At 44.6% G+C, this 18861-nt stretch overlaps 1 protein-coding gene across 2 annotated transcripts in view; it reads left to right on the top strand.

Annotated features, from left to right (window-relative positions):
- Positions 1-1140: 1140 nt before the first annotated feature.
- The window catches only part of CNTNAP1 (contactin associated protein 1), a 59325-nt gene continuing 41604 nt past the window's right edge, over positions 1141-18861 (top strand). For both annotated transcript variants that reach the window (XM_069952469.1, XM_069952468.1), the window contains exon 1: positions 1141-1207. In XM_069952469.1, the coding sequence (XP_069808570.1) occupies positions 1144-1207 (64 nt within the window). In that variant the 5' untranslated portion in view covers positions 1141-1143. The remainder of the gene's footprint in view (positions 1208-18861) is intronic.

Raw genomic sequence — 18861 nt, 5'->3', positions numbered from 1 at the left:
TGTCACTTTCTGGATAACATGGTGATGTCACTTCCTGGATAACATGGTAATGTCACTTCCTGGATAAAATGGTGATGTCACTTCCTGGATAAAATGGTGATGTCACCTCCTGGATAAAATGGTGATGCCCCAATCCGACTCCCAGAGCTGTGCGGGCTGTGGCTGTTGGAGAGGAGGTTGGCAGGGGGACACAGGGCACTGGAGTGACACTGATCATCCCTCTGCTATCATCCTCTCCAGCAGCCACAGCCCACACAGCTCTGGGAGTCGGGTTGTGACATCACCATGTTATCCAGGAAGTGACACCACCATTTTATCCAGGAAGTGACATCACCATTTTTATCCAGGAAGTGACATCACCATTTTTATCCAGGAAGTGACATCACCATTTTTTATCCAGGAAGTGACATCACCATTTTATACAGAAAGTGACACCACCATGTTATCCAGGAAGTGACATCACCATGTTATCCAGGAAGTGACATCACCATGTTATTCAGGAAGTGACATCACCATGTTATCCAGGAAGTGAAGCCTTGATGCAGTAGTACGTGCAGGGAAAAAAGCACTTTATAAGCATTTCCCATAATAAATGTATATTGGTGATTTGTATAACTTTTGGGGGGCAATACAATACTTTAATAAAAATTTTCGCCAGACTTCTCCTTTAAGGCCTATGGAGACCTTTAGTTACTGTACCTTTAGAACATACGTAAATAGAATGTTATAGAATGAATAGAATGTATCCTAACCTTTATGTATATAAAACCTTTGTTTCAGCTTATACAGTATATGAGGATATCAGTGGGAAGAATTCAATAAAATAATCTTGCTTGTTTCCCTAAGTACCATTTTAATAATAATCCTTTAACAGTTGAGTAAGTAGCCCATAACAAAGATGTCTTCTTTTGGCTTCATTGGACGGGTTGTCATGTGACCTCCTCCCAGCCTTGCTAGGATGCTCTGTGTCACAGTGTGGGAATGATAGACTAAGCACTCTTAGCTCCTGCGCTGCTACTATGCTTCAGTACGGAGGAAGCTGATCCTCCCTCCCGTGTCCCAGCTTAATGCATCCTTAGAAACCTCTGGACCAGCTCATGCCTAACGCCGCAAGCTTCTAAATTCCCAGAGGAGAAGAGAACCATGTATCCCTTATTATTACTCGCATGGGCTGCTGCACTTCAGGGAGGACATCAAACCCGGGCAGGTAAGGAAGCATATAGCCATGACTTCTTATAAACTTAAATATAATAGGATGACTGTTTTAGGGAGCGAGCCGGCACCATGGCTTCATAAAGTTGCGATCTGCAATGCAGTGCTGGGAGCACATGCAGGCACACCAAACTCTGCCCTGCATTGCAGTCCTCCTTATCCCATGCACCAGCCTTCCTCGGTCATGCCTCTAAAACACGGGCAGCCGAAAAGCTTGCAGACTTGCCAGCCTCCCTCTTCGCACGTCTGTCATTCACATCCCTCACAATCTGTCCGAATATTAACTCTTTCAAGTCTGCATACTTATGCACTATAAAAAAACATATTATAGAGAAGTCGAAAGGCGTCAGTTCTTGTGACTTTTTTTTAATTTTTTTTTTAAAGCACAATATTTGATGGGTTTCGGAGGGGGAATTCCTACTGCAGTGTTTCCAGCCGGATCTGCAGTCACTGATTTATCTGTGGGTGTTTTTTTTCTTCTCTTTCCCTTTCTTGGGTCCTGTCCAAGAATCGGAGAAATCACATAACAATTCTTAATATGTATTTAAAGATGTCGGTGAAAAAAAAAGAAAAAAGATACATTGCTAGGCAACCGGAACGGTTCTGATGCAGTTATCAGTGCGAGTAATTAATCTTAACGGTGATAAATGTTACACTTAGGCGGATCATTTACATATTTTTTTTTCTATATATGTATATATACATTTAGAGGGATTAACCCTTTAAATTGAATCATTTTTACTCAGATGTTTTTCGAAAAGGCATTGCTGGAGAAAGAGAAGGGGTTAATGGACTAGAATGCAGAACTTTATTCCATATGACCTCACTGCAGCAGCACCGCCACCACCCTGCGCTGCACACCCTCGTCCCTGGGTGATCAGTCGGGGGTTTATCTCTTACCAGCCTCACCTGCATTCATTACCTTTGGATGTAACCTTGTCTGTGTGTTCACAAGGAAGTCAGGTTGTCTTTCACCGGGTGAAGGACATAGTTCCTGTGTGATCTAACTGGTAGAGACTTGGGAAAGTAAGTATAGATGGGAAACAAAGAATAATATATATATATACATATATATATATATATGTTCTTTAACTTATATCATAGTCATATACTGTACTTAAAGGGTTGGGGGGAGGGGGTCAGGGTGACTTGTCCGAGCTAATAATTCTTTTTAGGCTCACAGGCAAGGTCAAGTCCACCTAATTTTAGCTGGAAATTGGATTTCCCAACCAACCAGCTACTTTTTACCCCTAAGGTTTGTTATCCTGTTCCCTAGATTAAGGGGTCAGATTAAGTCAGTGGCCTAAAACTGGTGCCCTAACCCAATAATCTGCAGCCCGACTCCTCCCAAGAATACAATTGTCACGTTCCCCTCGGGAGAATTTTGTTATGCACCAAACATGACTCTATGAGATGTGGTTGTGTCGCTTGGTTTTGCTGCCTGAGCTGCACAGACGGAAAAATATTCACCTTCTAGGGTGGAGCTGAGCAGTCCGGCCTTCTGCCAGGACTTAGGATAAGGAAGTTTTTGGTTTATTGTTTTATATGCCATAAAAAATATAAATCACAATTTTTGACATGATCAATTCTTATCCAAAAATTTGAATATGCAGGAAAAATACATTTTGTTTTAAGCTTTCTTTTTTACCAACCTGCATGATTTTGATAGATTAAAACTGTAGAATGGTGATAAGGTGATTTAGAGCTGTCACTGCCAGGCCTGAGACCCCTCCATAGTGCACAGCTATTTCTTATTCTCTGTATTTCGGGAGATGGGACCAGAGCTGGGTTGTATGCTAGTAGTACATACACAGTTACTTCCCTCCCTTACTTGTCTTACCAATCACAGCCCAGCACTTACTCATCTCTCCTATTCCATGACATAGTGCTGGTGAAAATCCACTGGATACATTACACTACTAAAGATGTTACTGACAACACTGTCCATGTTACTATGTAGGCACATTAGAAAGGAGTAGCAGCACAGAAAGAAAGGGGTTACACTAAGCCACTAAGCACTGAACTACTGTTGGGATGAGATTAAAGCTTCAATTTACCTTTAGTGGGCCATGCAGACCCTCTCCCCCCCCCCCTCTCTCCCTTTCATGCCCCGCCCCTATGTCCCATCTTGCTGTCTCTGTTGCTAAAGACAGATTTCCCCTAACAACAGGCAGTGAACAGCAGATTGCAGAGAAGGAATATACCTAGTAGCCAAGATTTTAGAGTTGTTTTTCTGGAGTAAGGAGTCACCTTTTGATAAAGCGATTTGCCAAATATGTTACAAATCACATAGGCTATTGTATGGAGGGAAGTTGAAATGACATTATCCCTTTAAGGCTACAAACCGACTCGGCGGGTCTGCAGCGAGTCCCCTTGCTGCGTATTTGCAGCGAGACTCGCTGCAGATCCCGGCCCTATACTTTTAATGGCAGACAAACACACAGCAGGGATGTACATCCCTGCTGCGAGTTTGTCTGCAGCCCACCCCATTAACCCCGCCGGAGCTGATACTTCACCTGATCCCGACTCCGGCGGTTCCCGATATTTTCAGCAAGCCGGAGCGGGGACCAGGTGAAGTATATGCTCCAGCCAGCCGCCCGATCGCCCCCCGCAGCACCTATCGCTTACACGCCGCCCCCAATCGCAGCCCCGGCCACTCGATCGCCCCTGGCAGCACCGATCGCCCCCCTGCAGCCCCCCATCGGGGTGATCGGGCGGCCGGGGCTGCAGGGGGGCGTGTGAGCGATCGGTGCTGCGGGGGGGGGGGGCGATTGGGGGGGGCGTGCGATCGGTGCTGCGGGGGGGGGGCGGCCGGGGCTGCCGGGGGGCGATCGAGCTGCGGGGGCGCGATTGGGGGGGGGGGGGCGTGCAAGCGATCGGTGCTGTGGGGGGCGTGCGATCGGTGCTGCGGGGGGGGGGGGGGGGGGGGCGATCGGGCGGCCGGGGCTGCGGGCGGCTGGGGCTGCGGGCGGCTGGCTGGAGCATATACTTCACCTGGTCCCCGCTCCGGCTTGCTGAAGACATCGGGAACCGCCGGAGCCGGGATCAGGTGAAGTATCAGCTCCGGCGGCCGGGGGGGTTAATGGGGAGGGCTGCAGACAAACTCGCAGCAGGGATGTACATCCCTGCTGCGTGTTTGTCTGCCATTAAAAGTATAGGGCCGGGATCTGCAGCGAGTCTCGCTGCAAATACGCAGCGAGGGGACTCGCTGCAGACCCGCCAGGTGGGTTTGTAGCCTAAGGCTTGATTCACACGTGGTTAGTGGTGAGCCACTGCATGCCGCCTACAATAGTTTTAGCTGCTTTACCTCTCCTTACCAAAAAAAATCATAGATTCAATTCCTGGTAATTTGTATGTTTTACCACAGCCCAGGCATACCTCACCACCCTCCTGCGGCTGCAAAGTGTGAATCCAACCTAATGGGAGTAGGTGGATGTTACCTAACAATGGTTTAACCTGCTAACATTAAGTCTATAAAGTTAGAGAACTGTATGTGGCTCCACCCAGGCTTATGTACCCAACCCTCTCTTCTCGTGAGACAGAGTGTATGGAAACCTATTCAGAGTTTATTTCCTCTTTGCCTCCATAGTTATATTATAGAAAGGCTATGCACAGCTTTAATAACCCTATTGGGAGAAATAGCTCCTTTCTAGAATTTTTTATTGGGCTAGTTGTTTTTTAGCCAAAAAGTGGATAAAGAAGAAAACCATTAAAGGATAATGTATATACCTTTTCTTAGGTGTTGCTCTGTATCTTTTGCCTATTTATTCAGCCCCTAAAATCTGCAAATAATCTGCCAGGAATCCACCAGTTATTGCAGTGACTACTTACCTGTCTTGGCCATGTTGTCCTATAGTCTTTTTCCCATTCTCCTCTGACCGGCAGTAATTGGGTCATTTAGTACTCCTATCTATCCTTTTAACTTAAACCCGTCTTACGTTGCTTCCGACATTCTACCAACAACGTTTGCCCACTTAGCCATCTAATCATTTCTTGTTACATTATTGATCAGCTACTGAGAGTATTCCCATTAATATACTATGTAGTGCTATGGCTGTTATGGGATGACTTGGCATACGCATACTTCCGTGATGGACCCAATACTTTTTAATGCCTGATCAATCAATGGACACCATTGCCACAAGATGTTGCTGTGTTGCCACTTTAATTTGAATGGAACAGTGCTGCAGTACCTTACACTGCCACTACTAAGTAGGCTCCCATGGCAGGAACTGTCCAGAGCAGTAGCAAATCCCCATAGAAAACTTCTCCTGCCATGGACAGAGATGGCAGCAGAGAGCACTGTGTCAGTCTAGAAAGAATACACCATTTCCTGCAGGACATACAGCAGCTGATAGGTGCTGGAGCTTAAGACTTGAGATTATTAAATAGAAATAAATTACAAATTTCTATAACTTTCTGACACCAGTTGATTTGAAAGAAAAACATTTTACTGAACTACCCCTTTAAATATATTATGCAGGCTTAAGTGAACTGTATATAACTTATATTGTGGCCCCTTGTGAATAGTCAGTGGGGCTTCCACCCCACCACGGACATAGCGGTCGATAACGCTCCGACTGAGCTGGTCTATAAGCTCTACCCTATAGACTCTTTTGCAAGTCTTTTGCACTAAATTAAACATTTCTGGAAAATGGTGCCGTACGACACTAAAAATAAAATCCATCATTTAGTCTGATGTTCCCAAAGGAGTTTAATAAAACGGTGGCAGATGCTCCTTAAAGGACCTCTAAGTGCCCTTCTCTTAGATGTAATGATTGAATTAGGGTTGTATTAGGGTGGAAGTGGGAAGATTTGCCTATTGACAACAGTTTATACCTGTTAATGTTCTCAAAAATCCTAGGACCTGAAAAGGTTAAAGGGGTTGTCCGGCGATAAAAAATTATTCACAGAATAACACACATTACAAAGTTATACAACTTTGTAATGTATGTTATGTCTGTGAATGGCCCCCTTCCCCGTGTCCCACCACCCCCACCCGTGTACCCGGAAGTGTGGTGCGCTATACATTACCTGTCACGTGCCGACCACGGTCTCCGATCCTCAGCAGTGACGTCTTCTTCGGGAGGCCAGCGGATCTTCCCGAGTGCCGGCCGCCCTCTGCAGCGTCATCCGAAGCTCAGCCGCGATTGGCTGAGCATAACTGTGCTCAGCCAATCGCGGCTGAGCAGCTGATGACGTGGCCGCGTCATCAGCCGCTCAGCCGCGATTGGCTGAGCACAGTTATGCTTAGCCAATCGCGGCTGAGCTTCGGATGACGCTGCAGAGGGTGGCCGGACTCTGGAAGATCCGCTGGCCTCCCGAAGAAGACGTCACTGCTGACGATCGGAGACCGTGGACGACACGAGATGCGGTGAGTATAATGCACCACACTTCCGGGTCTAGCGTGGGTGGGGGGAAACACGGGGAAGGGGGCCATTCACAGACATAACATACATTACAAAGTTGTATAACTTTGTAATGTGTGTTATTCTGTGAATAATTTTTTATCGCCGGACAACCCCTTTAAATGGTTAGAATAATTCATTAACCGTGTTACACATAATATATTGATGCCATGAGAAATGGCTCATAGGCTAATGTATAGTAGTTGCTATGTATACAACTGTAAATGAATATATATATATATATATATATATATATATATATATACTCATAGGCCATGTTCTCACAGTGTAAGACTGCAGTACCGACCGGATGATCTTCACTACCGCTGAATTCGGATGTGGGCGCATCTCTGCACGCGCCCGCATCCGAATTCCCCGCTGCTCACAATGGAGCGAGCGGCCGGAGCACCATTGTGTGAACTGACAGGACTACTAGGGATCCCGGCCAGAGTGTATACTATGTGTATACACTCCGGCCGGGATTGCTTAGAAGGCAGCACTACAACAGCCGTGATTACTACGGAACTTACGTAGTGTGAACATGGCCATAGGCCATATCATTAACACGATTAATAGATGTAACTGACTGTTTCATCATAATAATTCTTGCCAAGGGGTGTAATATATGAGACAAGTGAATTGTCAGTTCTTGACATTGATGGGTTGGAGGCAGACAAAATTGGCAAATGTAGGATAAGCACCGATTTCTTCCTGTGCATCGGCTGCTGGAGAGGATGATGGCAGAGGGATGCTCAGTGTCCCTCCACTGCCCTGTGTCCCTCAGTGTCCCCCTGCCATCATCCTCTCCAGCAGCCACAGCCGCACAGCTCTGGGTGTCGGGTCGTGACATTACCATGTTATCCAGGAAGTGACATCACCATGTTATCCAGGAAGTGACATCACCATGTTATCCAGGAAGTGACATCACCATGTTATCCTGGAAGTGAAGGCTTGATGCAGTAGTAAGTGCAGGAAAAAAAGCACTTTATAAGCATTTCCCGTAATAAGTGTATATTGGTGATTTGTATAACTTTTGGGGGGCAAAACAATACTCAAATAAAAATTTTCACCGGACTTCTCCTTTAACTTTCAACACTAAAACAATATATGTGAGATGAATGGAACAGGAGCATGTTCGAGTCCAATCGTTCGGCATTTGATTACCGATGGCTTAAGAAGTTGGATGCAGCCCTATGGAGTCCAGGAAAACAGCCTATAGCTATATCCATGTCTTCCAGGACTCCCTAGGGCTGTGTCCAACTTCTTTAGCCACCGGTAATCAAATGCCGAACGATCGGACCCGAGCACGCTCCAGTTGCCCACAACATCTCACAGGCTTGCCTTCCCTGCAGTTCTGAATGGGATCTTTTTACTGCTCGTTACGTCAGCGATGCATTATTACAGATGGTTATTTTTATCTGACACCTGTACAGTAACATAGATTTATAAGGGATGAGAGTACATTACTCAACGGTTTGTAAGCGAGAAAGCCGCCTGCACTCTGGATATTGCATTTCACTGTGGGGAATCTGGACCATTACTTCCTGGAAGGGCAGTGCAGGAAAGCGTCATGTCAGCGAGGTTTCTGCATCTTCTCTGCTGACTGAGCACCAAGTCACTGCAATGGCTGCTGCATTTGTCAGCAGTTTTGACCGTATATCCTCCTGTTACCCCCACTCTCTTTTGCTTGTCCTAGCGTTGGTATTCTCAAAGCAGTGTATATATTGTATGTTCTGCAGTACTTTAAAATGTATGTACGTATTTATCAAACATGGAGTAAAGTGAAACTAGCTCAGTTGCCCCTAGCAACCAATCAGATTCCACCTTTCATTTTCCAAAGGGTCTGTGAGGAATGAATAGTGGAATCTGATTGGTTGCTAGGGGCAACTGAGCCAGTTTCACTTTACTCCATGTTTGATAAATCTTCCCCTATATTCCTATTTATACTTAGGACACAGCAACTATTTTATATCAATATTTAAAGCTGGCGAACTTTCTTTACGATTAGCCCAAAAAATGAACACAAATGAATGTGGCAACAACTTCTGAAGCTGAATCTGTGCTCCCATGCCTAAAAAGGTGACATGCTTTATGTTAGGTGCCGAAAAATCATAGTAAACAGCATAGTGATTTTTCAGCGTAATGTGCTTGGTTAAAGTTGTTCCTCATTGACGGTAATTTAAGTTAATGTGAGCAGGTTATCAGGGTATGTTCACGCATGTTGGAGTTTCATTGCATTAAAGCGACTCTGTATCCATTAACCCACCCCACCAAACCGCTAGTACCATCCGTTTGATGAGAGTAAATCATTACCGGTCAGGTCTTTTAAAATTCGCCCAGTGCCTTGCTTAGGGCAAAAAATTATCTTTTAATCTGCAGTGCTGTGTCATACTGCTGTGGCCTGGTCTGTGCTTTCATCCTCCTCTCCCTCCTCGTCATTAAGAACCCCCCCCAGGCTGGTTTTCTCCTATTCATCACTTGTCTAAACAGTGCACCTGTATTGGTCAGGTCTGGTATAGCGGTGTTATCCAGTCACAGTATGGTGGTATTGGTCAGGTCTGGTATGGCGGTGTTATCCAGTCACAGTATGGTGGTATTGGTCAGGTCTGGTATAGTGGTGTTATCCAGTCACAGTATGGAGGTATTGGTCAGGTCTGGTGTGGCGGTGTTATCCAGTTACAGTATGGCAGTATTGGTCAGGTCTGGTATGGCGGTGTTATCCATTCACTGTAAGGCGGTATTGGTCGGGTCTGGTGTGGCGGTGTTATCCAGTCACAGTATGGAGGTATTGGTCAGGTCTGGTGTGGCGGTGTTATCCAGTCACAGTATGGTGGTATTGGTCAGGTCTGGTGTGGCAGTGTTATCCATTCACAGTAAGGCGGTATTGGTCATGTCTGGTGTGGCGGTGTTATCCAGTCACAGTATGGAGGTATTGGTCAGGTCTGGTGTGGCGGTGTTATCCAGTCACAGTATGGTGGTATTGGTCAGGTCTGGTGTGGCGGTTTTACATGTGACGCCTGGAGTTATTACCTACCAATCTACCAATCTTGTGGTGAGAATTCCTTCAGACAATATGCAGACGGCTCTAATCATTGATTCAATGTGGAAATTTGTTTATGTTTTAAGCAGTTAAAAACCATAAAAAACGCGATTCAGACAATGTTTCTATATGTAGAGAAATATATGTGGCCGAAACCAGGCTCCCATTTCTTCCTCAGTAGTCATGTGCTGTTACCAGGATTATTGGCCATACGCCTATTGGTTACCGCATGAGGGTCTGGTCTGGGCTCCATGTGGTGACGTACACTAAATGTGGGAACGAGGCCTAAGACTGATCAGATATCAATATGATGTTCAGAAACTAGAAAATCATGATGCCAATTGGTTAGAGAAGATGAAGCGTCTTCAGATTTAGTGCCTGGGGCAGCAGCAGCTGGTAATACGGCCCTGCATGTTAGGTGAATGTGGTGACTGTTTTACGTTGAGTATTTTCTCACATGCTCCTACAAAAAGCTGACACTAGATGTCAGCAAAGTACTGGATTCACAACACTTACATCTGCACATATAACACATGGCATGAACTGCTTAGACGGCAATGTGGTAAGACACAGTGACCGACCTAAGTGTATGACAACCAGTAACTGTGGGAAGCAGTATCTGTCATAAGAAATAGGCTGCAGAACCTTCAGACCCCTATTGGACGGGATAATGAGTAGGGAGAGGATCATGCTGGAGCGCATTCTCTCTCTGCTTTGTGCAAGAAAAAAAGAGTCAGGCTCCATAGAGCTCCATTATAAGTCTGACCTTTCTTTTTCTAGCACAGAGCGGGGAGAGGACACGCTGCAGCACGGTCTTCACCCTGCTCGTTCTACCAATTGGTACGGGACTAAACACTCAGACCTCTCTAGAGAAAGTCTGCTGTCTGCCAGGGTTTGGCAGGTGCTGCTTATGTGGCGTGTGTGTTTGATGTGATGGTGATGTGTGACGCCACTACTGTGGTGGTTGGTCGAAATACAGCTCAGCCTGAAGTTGTACTGTTGTGACGCCAGTGCCAGTGGGAGGCACAGGTATGGGAGCACACCTGCTTTTGTTCTAGTGAGGCTAGCTATGTCCTTTCCCCTGTGGTCGGTGACCTGCCGGGCTGTGAGGGGGACCCTTGGGTACTTGTCACGGTGGTCCGGAGTGGAGCTGTGACCCACCTGGACTATCGGTACCACCACCCAAAGAAAGGGGAGATGACCCAAGGATGTGGTATCTACTGTGTAGGTGCCGGAACAATAATCACTGAGTCCAGTTACCATATATAAATTTCCTTTACTGTGAGAATACTTTGTACAATATCTGATAGCAGACTGTAGACGTGACAGAACAGAATCTGTGCTGAGAGCTTCTAGGGTAGAAGAGCTGAGGGTTGTAGAGAGGAGTTTGTACTGAGAGTCCAGAACAGTGGAGAGAAGTTTGTACTGTAAGTTCAGAGTAGTAGAGAGGAGTCTGTACTGAGAGTCCCAACCCAGGGTAGAAGTTTGCTCTGCCGGAACTTTAGAAGAAGAAGAAGTAGAATGCTGAAGACTTGAAAATAGAAGACTACTTGTGCCCGTGTTTCGACCTTTGTTGTCGTTATACCACCTGTTGTCCTACAGTGTCGGGTGACCCGTCCTATATGGGTGACACAAGCCCCAGACCTTGGTACCTGAGTTGAGCAGAGTGGACAGGATTTCCTGGTTACACCCGCGCTGTGAGATAGAGCAAAGTTGCTAGAAGCCTACGTACTCTATCTGGATCAGTTCCTCTTGTCAGGATACTGTCCTGCATTGTTAGAAATGTTCACGGCACGGGATGGGGTGATCTCTGACTTTTCCTCTCCTGAGTGACTTAACATTGCATAGTTAGTAGAGGTTCTGCTTTCAAGAAACTGGTGTCTGGTTCACCCATATGCGTCTATCCACTACCACCAACTAGACTAGACTGGACACGGACTGGAGAGGGGACTTGGCAAAGCCAGGGCCCAGCTGGGCTACAGCAGGGATTGTCTTATGTTGCATCCTCTCTCCACCAAGACTTAGGTAAGACTCGCTGAGTATGGGCGTGTACTTCCTCTCTCCATGTGACAACCAACTTCCTACTGGAGGTGTAATGTCCCCTGTGAGTGGTGGAGAAGAAAGTGCGAAGAAAAAGGAACAAAGAGGTGAAGAGAAAAGAGGGAGCTCATTGGTGTGCAGATTACAACAAAATATAACCCCTTACTTACTACAGGTGTCTGGAAAAGCTGTATTCAGTCCTGGGAAACTTCTCCCAGCTTCCCAGGACTGGATCCAGCTTTTCCAGGCTTTTCTAGCACTATAAATTCGCTCATCCCTACTGTACACTAATTTTCTACCGAAGAATGACTGATCTAGCCAAGCTTCACCCAAAGTCTAGCAAAATCTTACAGTGGTAAACATGGTTTATTCCTCGCATAGATGTAAGCTTTGCCCAACACATGAATTCACAGTTACAGTTGCAGAAAATACATTGCTTTTAACAGTACAAACAATATAATACACTATACAAAGGCACATTTATCTTATGGCATGCAATGCAAAACACTCAACCTGCAAGGCTCCCCATGGGATACTGCATGCAGATCCTTGTACTGACATCACTCGCTGTCACTTATCCAAAGTCTTCATCTAACATGTTACCAGATTTTTTTTTTTTACTTTAGTGCTATTTTTTTTTTTTCATTTGCGTGTTGGTATATCAAGTGTTTATCTCCTTTTTTTTACATCTTTATGTTATCATGTCTTTTTTGCCATGCTGCCACACACAGAACTGTTTTATGCTCCTCTGCCGAGGAGGAAGCTGCAAATCTTGCATAGTTAGCTAAAACCTGTTCTAGATACCGAGCTTCACAGATAACATCTAATAGTAAAAAGTGTCATTCTGGTCTATAGAAACAATAACCTGATGACCTGCATCAGGTCAGTGATGCTTAGTCTGCAACTTTTATCAGGCTGGTGCTCACACACTGAAATCTTAACCTGATTATTATTATTATTTTGATGATGATGATGATGATGATGAACCAACAGATAAAAACTATAAATGGATACATTTGAATTTTCTTCTGTTTTTGACCCACTTATGGTTTTATTTAAAAAAAAAACATTGACCAGAATACAGTGACGCCTCAACTTACAATGGCCTCAAGATACAATATTTTCAACAAACAACGGTCCTTTCTGGACCATCGTAAGTTGAGACCACACTCAAGATACAATGCTATGGACAGTCAGGATCTGCGGCACATGTAAATAACTAGATAACCAACCAATGAAAATGGCGATTTTGCTGGTAAATCCCCAGTATTAGTGAAGTAGCTGCACTAGTTGGCTGTCTAGTAGTGATTCTCCAGAGTATAGTGTGATACTACATGTCCTGTGCTGCTCTTTACCTGGGCCAATTTTCCATAGAATTTTGGTCTCAACATACAATGGTCGTCCTGGAACCAAATAAGGCTATGTTCACACTACATAAACTTACGGTCGTAATTTTTCACGGCCGAGGATTTGCGTTCGCACATACAGTCGCACATACACTTCCGACCATAAGTGCTAGCCGTGAACAAACGGACGTTGTTTAATGTGGATTCCTAGAATGATTTCAAGCGGGCTGACACAGGTCGTTTACTTTAAATATAGCGCCCAGCCCGAGAAACCACTCAGAATATATTTTATATCAAAATCAAGTTTACTTTGGCAGATATCAGATGTACGTTCGTGTCCGCATTGAAACTCATGGCCGTAGGTGCAGCATTTCCGGCCGCATATAATGGTCTTGTTCATTTTTCACGGGGCCGTATAAAATCCAACCATAAGTTCGTACATAGTGTGCACTTCCCGACCTTAGTTCCATTGCATTGCATTCATATCAGTGAACCTCAAACTTACGTCCGTATTTTTGCGGTCGTAAATACGACCGTAAGTTTACGTAGTGAGAACATAGCCTAATATTGTATGTTGAGGGTATACTGTACTACTGAACTCAACCTAAAGCCCCATGCAGAAAGCAGATATTTGGAGCTATTGGTCCTGTTCATGTGTCGGATCTGACATGGTCTTCCAACTCTGTTTTGATCCCATGTGTGTCAATGGGGTTTCTTCAAACCTGTTCACCAGTAAATTTCCTTGTGGATTTTTGTTGCCACCGCAGAAAACAATTCGTAGCAAAAATTAATTATTTCCACTATTTCACCATGATTTGGCATGAATGATGATGGATCTAAACCTCACATGGATCCATGATATTACAAATGTGAAATCTGGGATAAAAACTGAGGGTCAGCCCGGGATTCTTGCAAATGAAAGTTTGATCTGATGTCTGCTTGTGTTCTGCCGTTTGGTGGTCTGTATTGCACTGGATTATGGGGTTATTCTCCCTTTAAAAGGGATATTTGGAAAGCAGGAAAGATCCTACCTTTTCTGCTCTCCAGCGCTCAGCTTCCTCCATTTGCATGTTCGTGCTAATAACTTTCGAAGACAAGAGGGGGGTGGGAGCATGTTGTGAGCAGTGATCAATTGCTGCCCGATGTTACTGATGTTTCAACGACATCAGACAGCCATTGGACAATGTCTGCAACATGCTCCCACCCCTCTCGTCTTTGGAAGTTATCAGCACGGAAGGGCAGATGGAGGAAGTGGAGAACTGGAGAGCAGAAAAGATAGTACCTTTCCTGCTCTCCGGATATCACAATGTGCATAACTGGGAATGGAATATAGGAACAGATGGCTAAAGCCACTGCTGTTCCGTGTCAAAGAGGCTGTGCTAAGCTCAGCCAATCAGTGCGCTGCCCCGCCACAGCACAGTGATTGGCTGAACGGGTCGTCAAGATGCCGGGAACCCCCGAAGCAAGCCGGACCGTGGAGTAGGTATAGTATGCTGTGGCCAGTGGGGGTTAACAGGGCTGTCACTTGCGCTGCAAGTATGTATTCTCATAGAACAGGCAAGGGATCTGTGGTGTGATGGTGTGCGCTTTTCTGGTATGTCACTGCAGTACTCGGCCAGTGATGGTAGTGTTGTGACGCCAGTCCAGCACACAGGTGTGATGTTGGTACCTGCTTTAGTGTGGCGGGTTTGTAGTGTTCCCCAAAGAGTTGGTGACCTGCCGGGTTGTGATGGGTCCCTTGGGCTCTTGTCACGGTAGTCCTTAGTGGCAATTGACCCACCCGAACTATCGGTAACACCACCCTTAGAAAGGGAAAAAATGACCCAAGGTGTGTGGCTAGGTGTTGGTGCAGAGGAAAAGATGACTGAGTCCCAGTGATGAAAAAATAGAACAGCTTTACTGCACAGTCTCTTGAAAATACAAAACACTTTGGCAGCAAATAGATAGATCTTTGTACAGACTTTTAGTGCTTAAACTCGTTTGTGCTGCGGGAAAACTTGGAGCAAAATACAGTAGAGGTAGTTGTAGCAGTGCTTGAAGAGTTGAAAACAAAGTAGAGCAGTTTTGTCAAGGGAGTCCCAACCCAGTGTAGTACTGTGCTCTGCTGGAACTTGAGGAGATACTTGAGAGTAAGAAGTTTACTTGTATCCATGTATAGACTATAGTCTAACCACCTTCTGCCCAACAGTGTCGAGCTCCCGTCCTAATAGGGTGATACAAGCCCCAGCTGTGGTTATCTGGATGAAGGTAAGTGTCCGAGTCTCCCCGGTTACTTGCACTGCAAGAAAGAATACATAGAACTTCTTGGTAGCTTTATTCTATCCACCTTCCTGGTAGCTTTGTTCTATCCAGGCTAGTTCCTCTTGTATATCAGAATACTGCCCTGCACTTTTTAGACGTGGGCTAGGATGATCCCTGAGCCTTCTCCCTTGGTAGTGTCTAGCACTGCATAATAGATATAATAGATGGACTGAAAGAACTGAGTTTCTCTGGTTGGTTCTGCATACACGTGTCTTAGACACAGACCAGACTAGACTGAACTGCACTTGTCCCAGATACAGCAGGGAAGTCTGTTCTGAGTGTCCTTCTCCCACGAGAATCTGAGTAGGACTGACGCTACACCTCCTCCCAACAAGTAACTTCCTACAGGGGCTGTGTAAGGGACCCTGTGAGTGGTGGAAAGCAATGTATGTAAGAAAAAGAAGAAAAGTAATAGGCTAGAAAGAAAAACATCTCACATAGGTTGGGAGAAGCACATGGTACATAAAAAACAGTAACTATTTGTTGGCTTCAGATGTGCAATACATAGAAATTACAATTCCCTTCATGCCCAGACAGCCAAAACTAAAGCTTTGGCTGTCCAGGCATGATGGGAATTGCAGTTTTGCAACAGTTTTGCAACATCCCTGACCTAGACCATTCAGCCAGCATCCTATACATTACTGGATCTAATGCCCGCTGCTGCCTGTCCACTCTCCACCACTACTGCCCAGGTTTTTATGGAAGTGTTAAAGTCCTGTCATTTTGGGTTAAATGGATCATATTTGATATGATCCATATCAATTTAATTTGATCCTTATTTAATAAATATGGATCAGAATGCTACTAAAATCCTGCACTTCCTGTCCTCCTCCAGGTAACATCTGGCTGTTTTTCTCCCTTCCAAAAATATCTCCATTAGCATCCTATGTGCACCTGGCCTTTAGGTAGGAGCTTATCTTCCCCCTCCTGAGCAGCCAGTTAGCTGGGTTCACATTGCGTTTTTGCAATTCATTCAATGTATACGTTTTTAGGCTATGTTCACACTACGTAAGATAACGGCCGTTGTCCGCGCCGTAAATCTACTGCTGTTGTTTTGAGGTTCCCTATAATCATGCTAGGAATCGAAATTAAACAACGGCCGTAGTTTCACGACTAGCCCATACGATTGTAATTCTAGGGCCGTAGTTTTGGCCGCAAAAGTCCGGTCGGTGAAAACAATGGCCGTTATTTTACGTAGTGTGATCATAGCCTTAATTGGTTACTTTTAACGAACAGAAAAAGGCTGGGTTCACACTGCGTTTTTGCAATCCGTATAACATATATGTTTTATTTTAAAAAAACGGATGCAAAAAGGATGCAATTGTGTGTCATCCGTTTGGATCCATTTTCCATGATAAAAAGAGAACAGATGTATTACAGAAAAGTAGTGTTGAATACGTTCAAAACGGATACATTGAACGGATTGCAAAAATGCAGTTTGAACCCAGCCAAATGTAGTCAACACTACTTTTGTGTCCGTTAAAAAAAAGCATCTGTTTTAATCAGTTTTTTTTATAATGGAAGTCAATGGAAAAACTGATCCAAACGGATAACACACAATTGCATCCGTTTTTTTCATAAATAGTATACATTAAACAAATTTCAAAAACGCAATGTGAACCCTTAGGCTGGGTTCACACTAGGTTTTTGCAATCCATTTTTTAAAATTCTTTTTTGCAAAAAAAAACAGATGAAAAAAACGTAGTATGAACCCAGCCTTACCTGACGCCTAGCATTAGTATAAAGGCTATGAAGACTAATGTGGATGACACCACCCGCTGCAGCTTCTCTAGTGTTATATAACCAGAACAAAGGCTACAACATGATACAGCTCAGGTACGATTCCAAATTAGCTGCCTCCCTGTCAGGTCCGATGTGGGCTGACTGTCTTGAATTGTGCGGATGTGGTATTTAAACCTGGAAAGCGAAGCATTTGTCGGTGGAATAATTCATCTCCATCTGCTGCCTAGAAAGGACTGGCGACAGAAAGTGAGGAGGCAGCGGGACAGATGTCAGTGGGGGATGTCTTGGATAAGGATTTACTCGGATAATGTATAACTGCAATTATTAGAGTGATTCCACCAGCTTCGAAACATCTGTTATTGCTGGCCGCACCATCTGAACGGGTTTCTCTATTGATACATTTTGCACACAGTGAATGTACACTCTCCCACATCCTGGTGTCTTTTTATGGTCCAGATAGAGGTGAGGATATTGTCTGGCTAGCCCAGGGGTAGGGAAACTTGGCCCTCCAGCTGTTGTAAAACTACAACTCCCATCATGCCTGGACAGCCAAAGCTAAAGCTTTGGATGTCCAGTCATAGTGGGAGTTGTAGTTTTGCAACAGCTATAGAGCCAAGGTTCCCCATCCCTGGGCTAGACAAAGCCACAAACTAAGGTAAATGATAAACAGCTAAACAATTCATGGCTTATATCATAGTCATTGATGGACTTCTAAGCATGTACATTCTCCTATAAATAGGTACTGCATCCACAAACTAAGTGAATATAGGAACTTGTAAATCTATTATGTCTATTTATCAGGTTCCTTTTCTCCTCCCTAACTGAAAGGCTTTTAAAAGTAACTTCTATGCTGCCCGTATAAGTCTATGGAGTGGAGTGGAGTAGCTGCAGGGAGAGACACGTAGAAAGATGGATAAAAAAATGCTTTCCATTGACTTCTATGCTGCCTGTATAAGTCTATGGAGAAGAGTAGCTGCAGGGAGAGACACATAGAAAGATGGATAAAAAAAATGCTTTCCATTGACTTCTATGATGCCTGTATAAGTCTATGGAGAAGAGTAGCTGCAGGGAGAGACACATAGAAAGATGGATAAAAAAAATGCTTTCCATTGACTTCTATGATGCCCGTATAAGTCTATAGAGAAGAGTAGCTGCAGGGAGAGACACGTAGAAAGATGGATATAAAAATGTTTTCCATTGACTTCTATGCTGCCCGTATAAGTGTATGGAGTGGACTTCTATGCCGGGCGCATAAGTGTATGGAGACGGTTCTAGAAAAAAGGAATAGCTGCGGGAAGAGACACATGGAATAACTTCATTGACTTCTATGCTGCCCGTATAAGTCTATTGAGAAGAGTAGCTGCAGGGAGAGACACGTAGAAAGATGGATATAAAAATGTTTTCCATTGACTTCTATGCTGCCCGTATAAGTCTATGGAGAAGAGTAGCTGCAGGGAGAGACACGTAGAAAGATGGATAAAAAAATGCTTTCCATTGACTACTATGATGCCTGTATAAGTGTATGGAGTGGACTTCTATGCCGGGCGCATAAGTGTATGGAGACGGTTCTAGAAAAAAGGAATAGCTGCGGGAAGAGACACATGGAATAACTTCATTGACTTCTATGCTGCCCATATAAGTTTATGGAGATGATACTAGAGGAGAGCAGTGGAGTAGCTGCAAGGAGAGAAACACATAGAAAGATGGATAAAAAAAATTGCACCTTATTGATTTCTATGCTGCCTGTATAAGTCTATGGAGATGGCATTAT

This window comes from Dendropsophus ebraccatus, chromosome 14, assembly GCF_027789765.1.
Source record: "Dendropsophus ebraccatus isolate aDenEbr1 chromosome 14, aDenEbr1.pat, whole genome shotgun sequence".
Classification (NCBI taxonomy): domain Eukaryota; kingdom Metazoa; phylum Chordata; class Amphibia; order Anura; family Hylidae; genus Dendropsophus; species Dendropsophus ebraccatus.
This window is presented reverse-complemented; position numbering and strand designations above follow the sequence as displayed.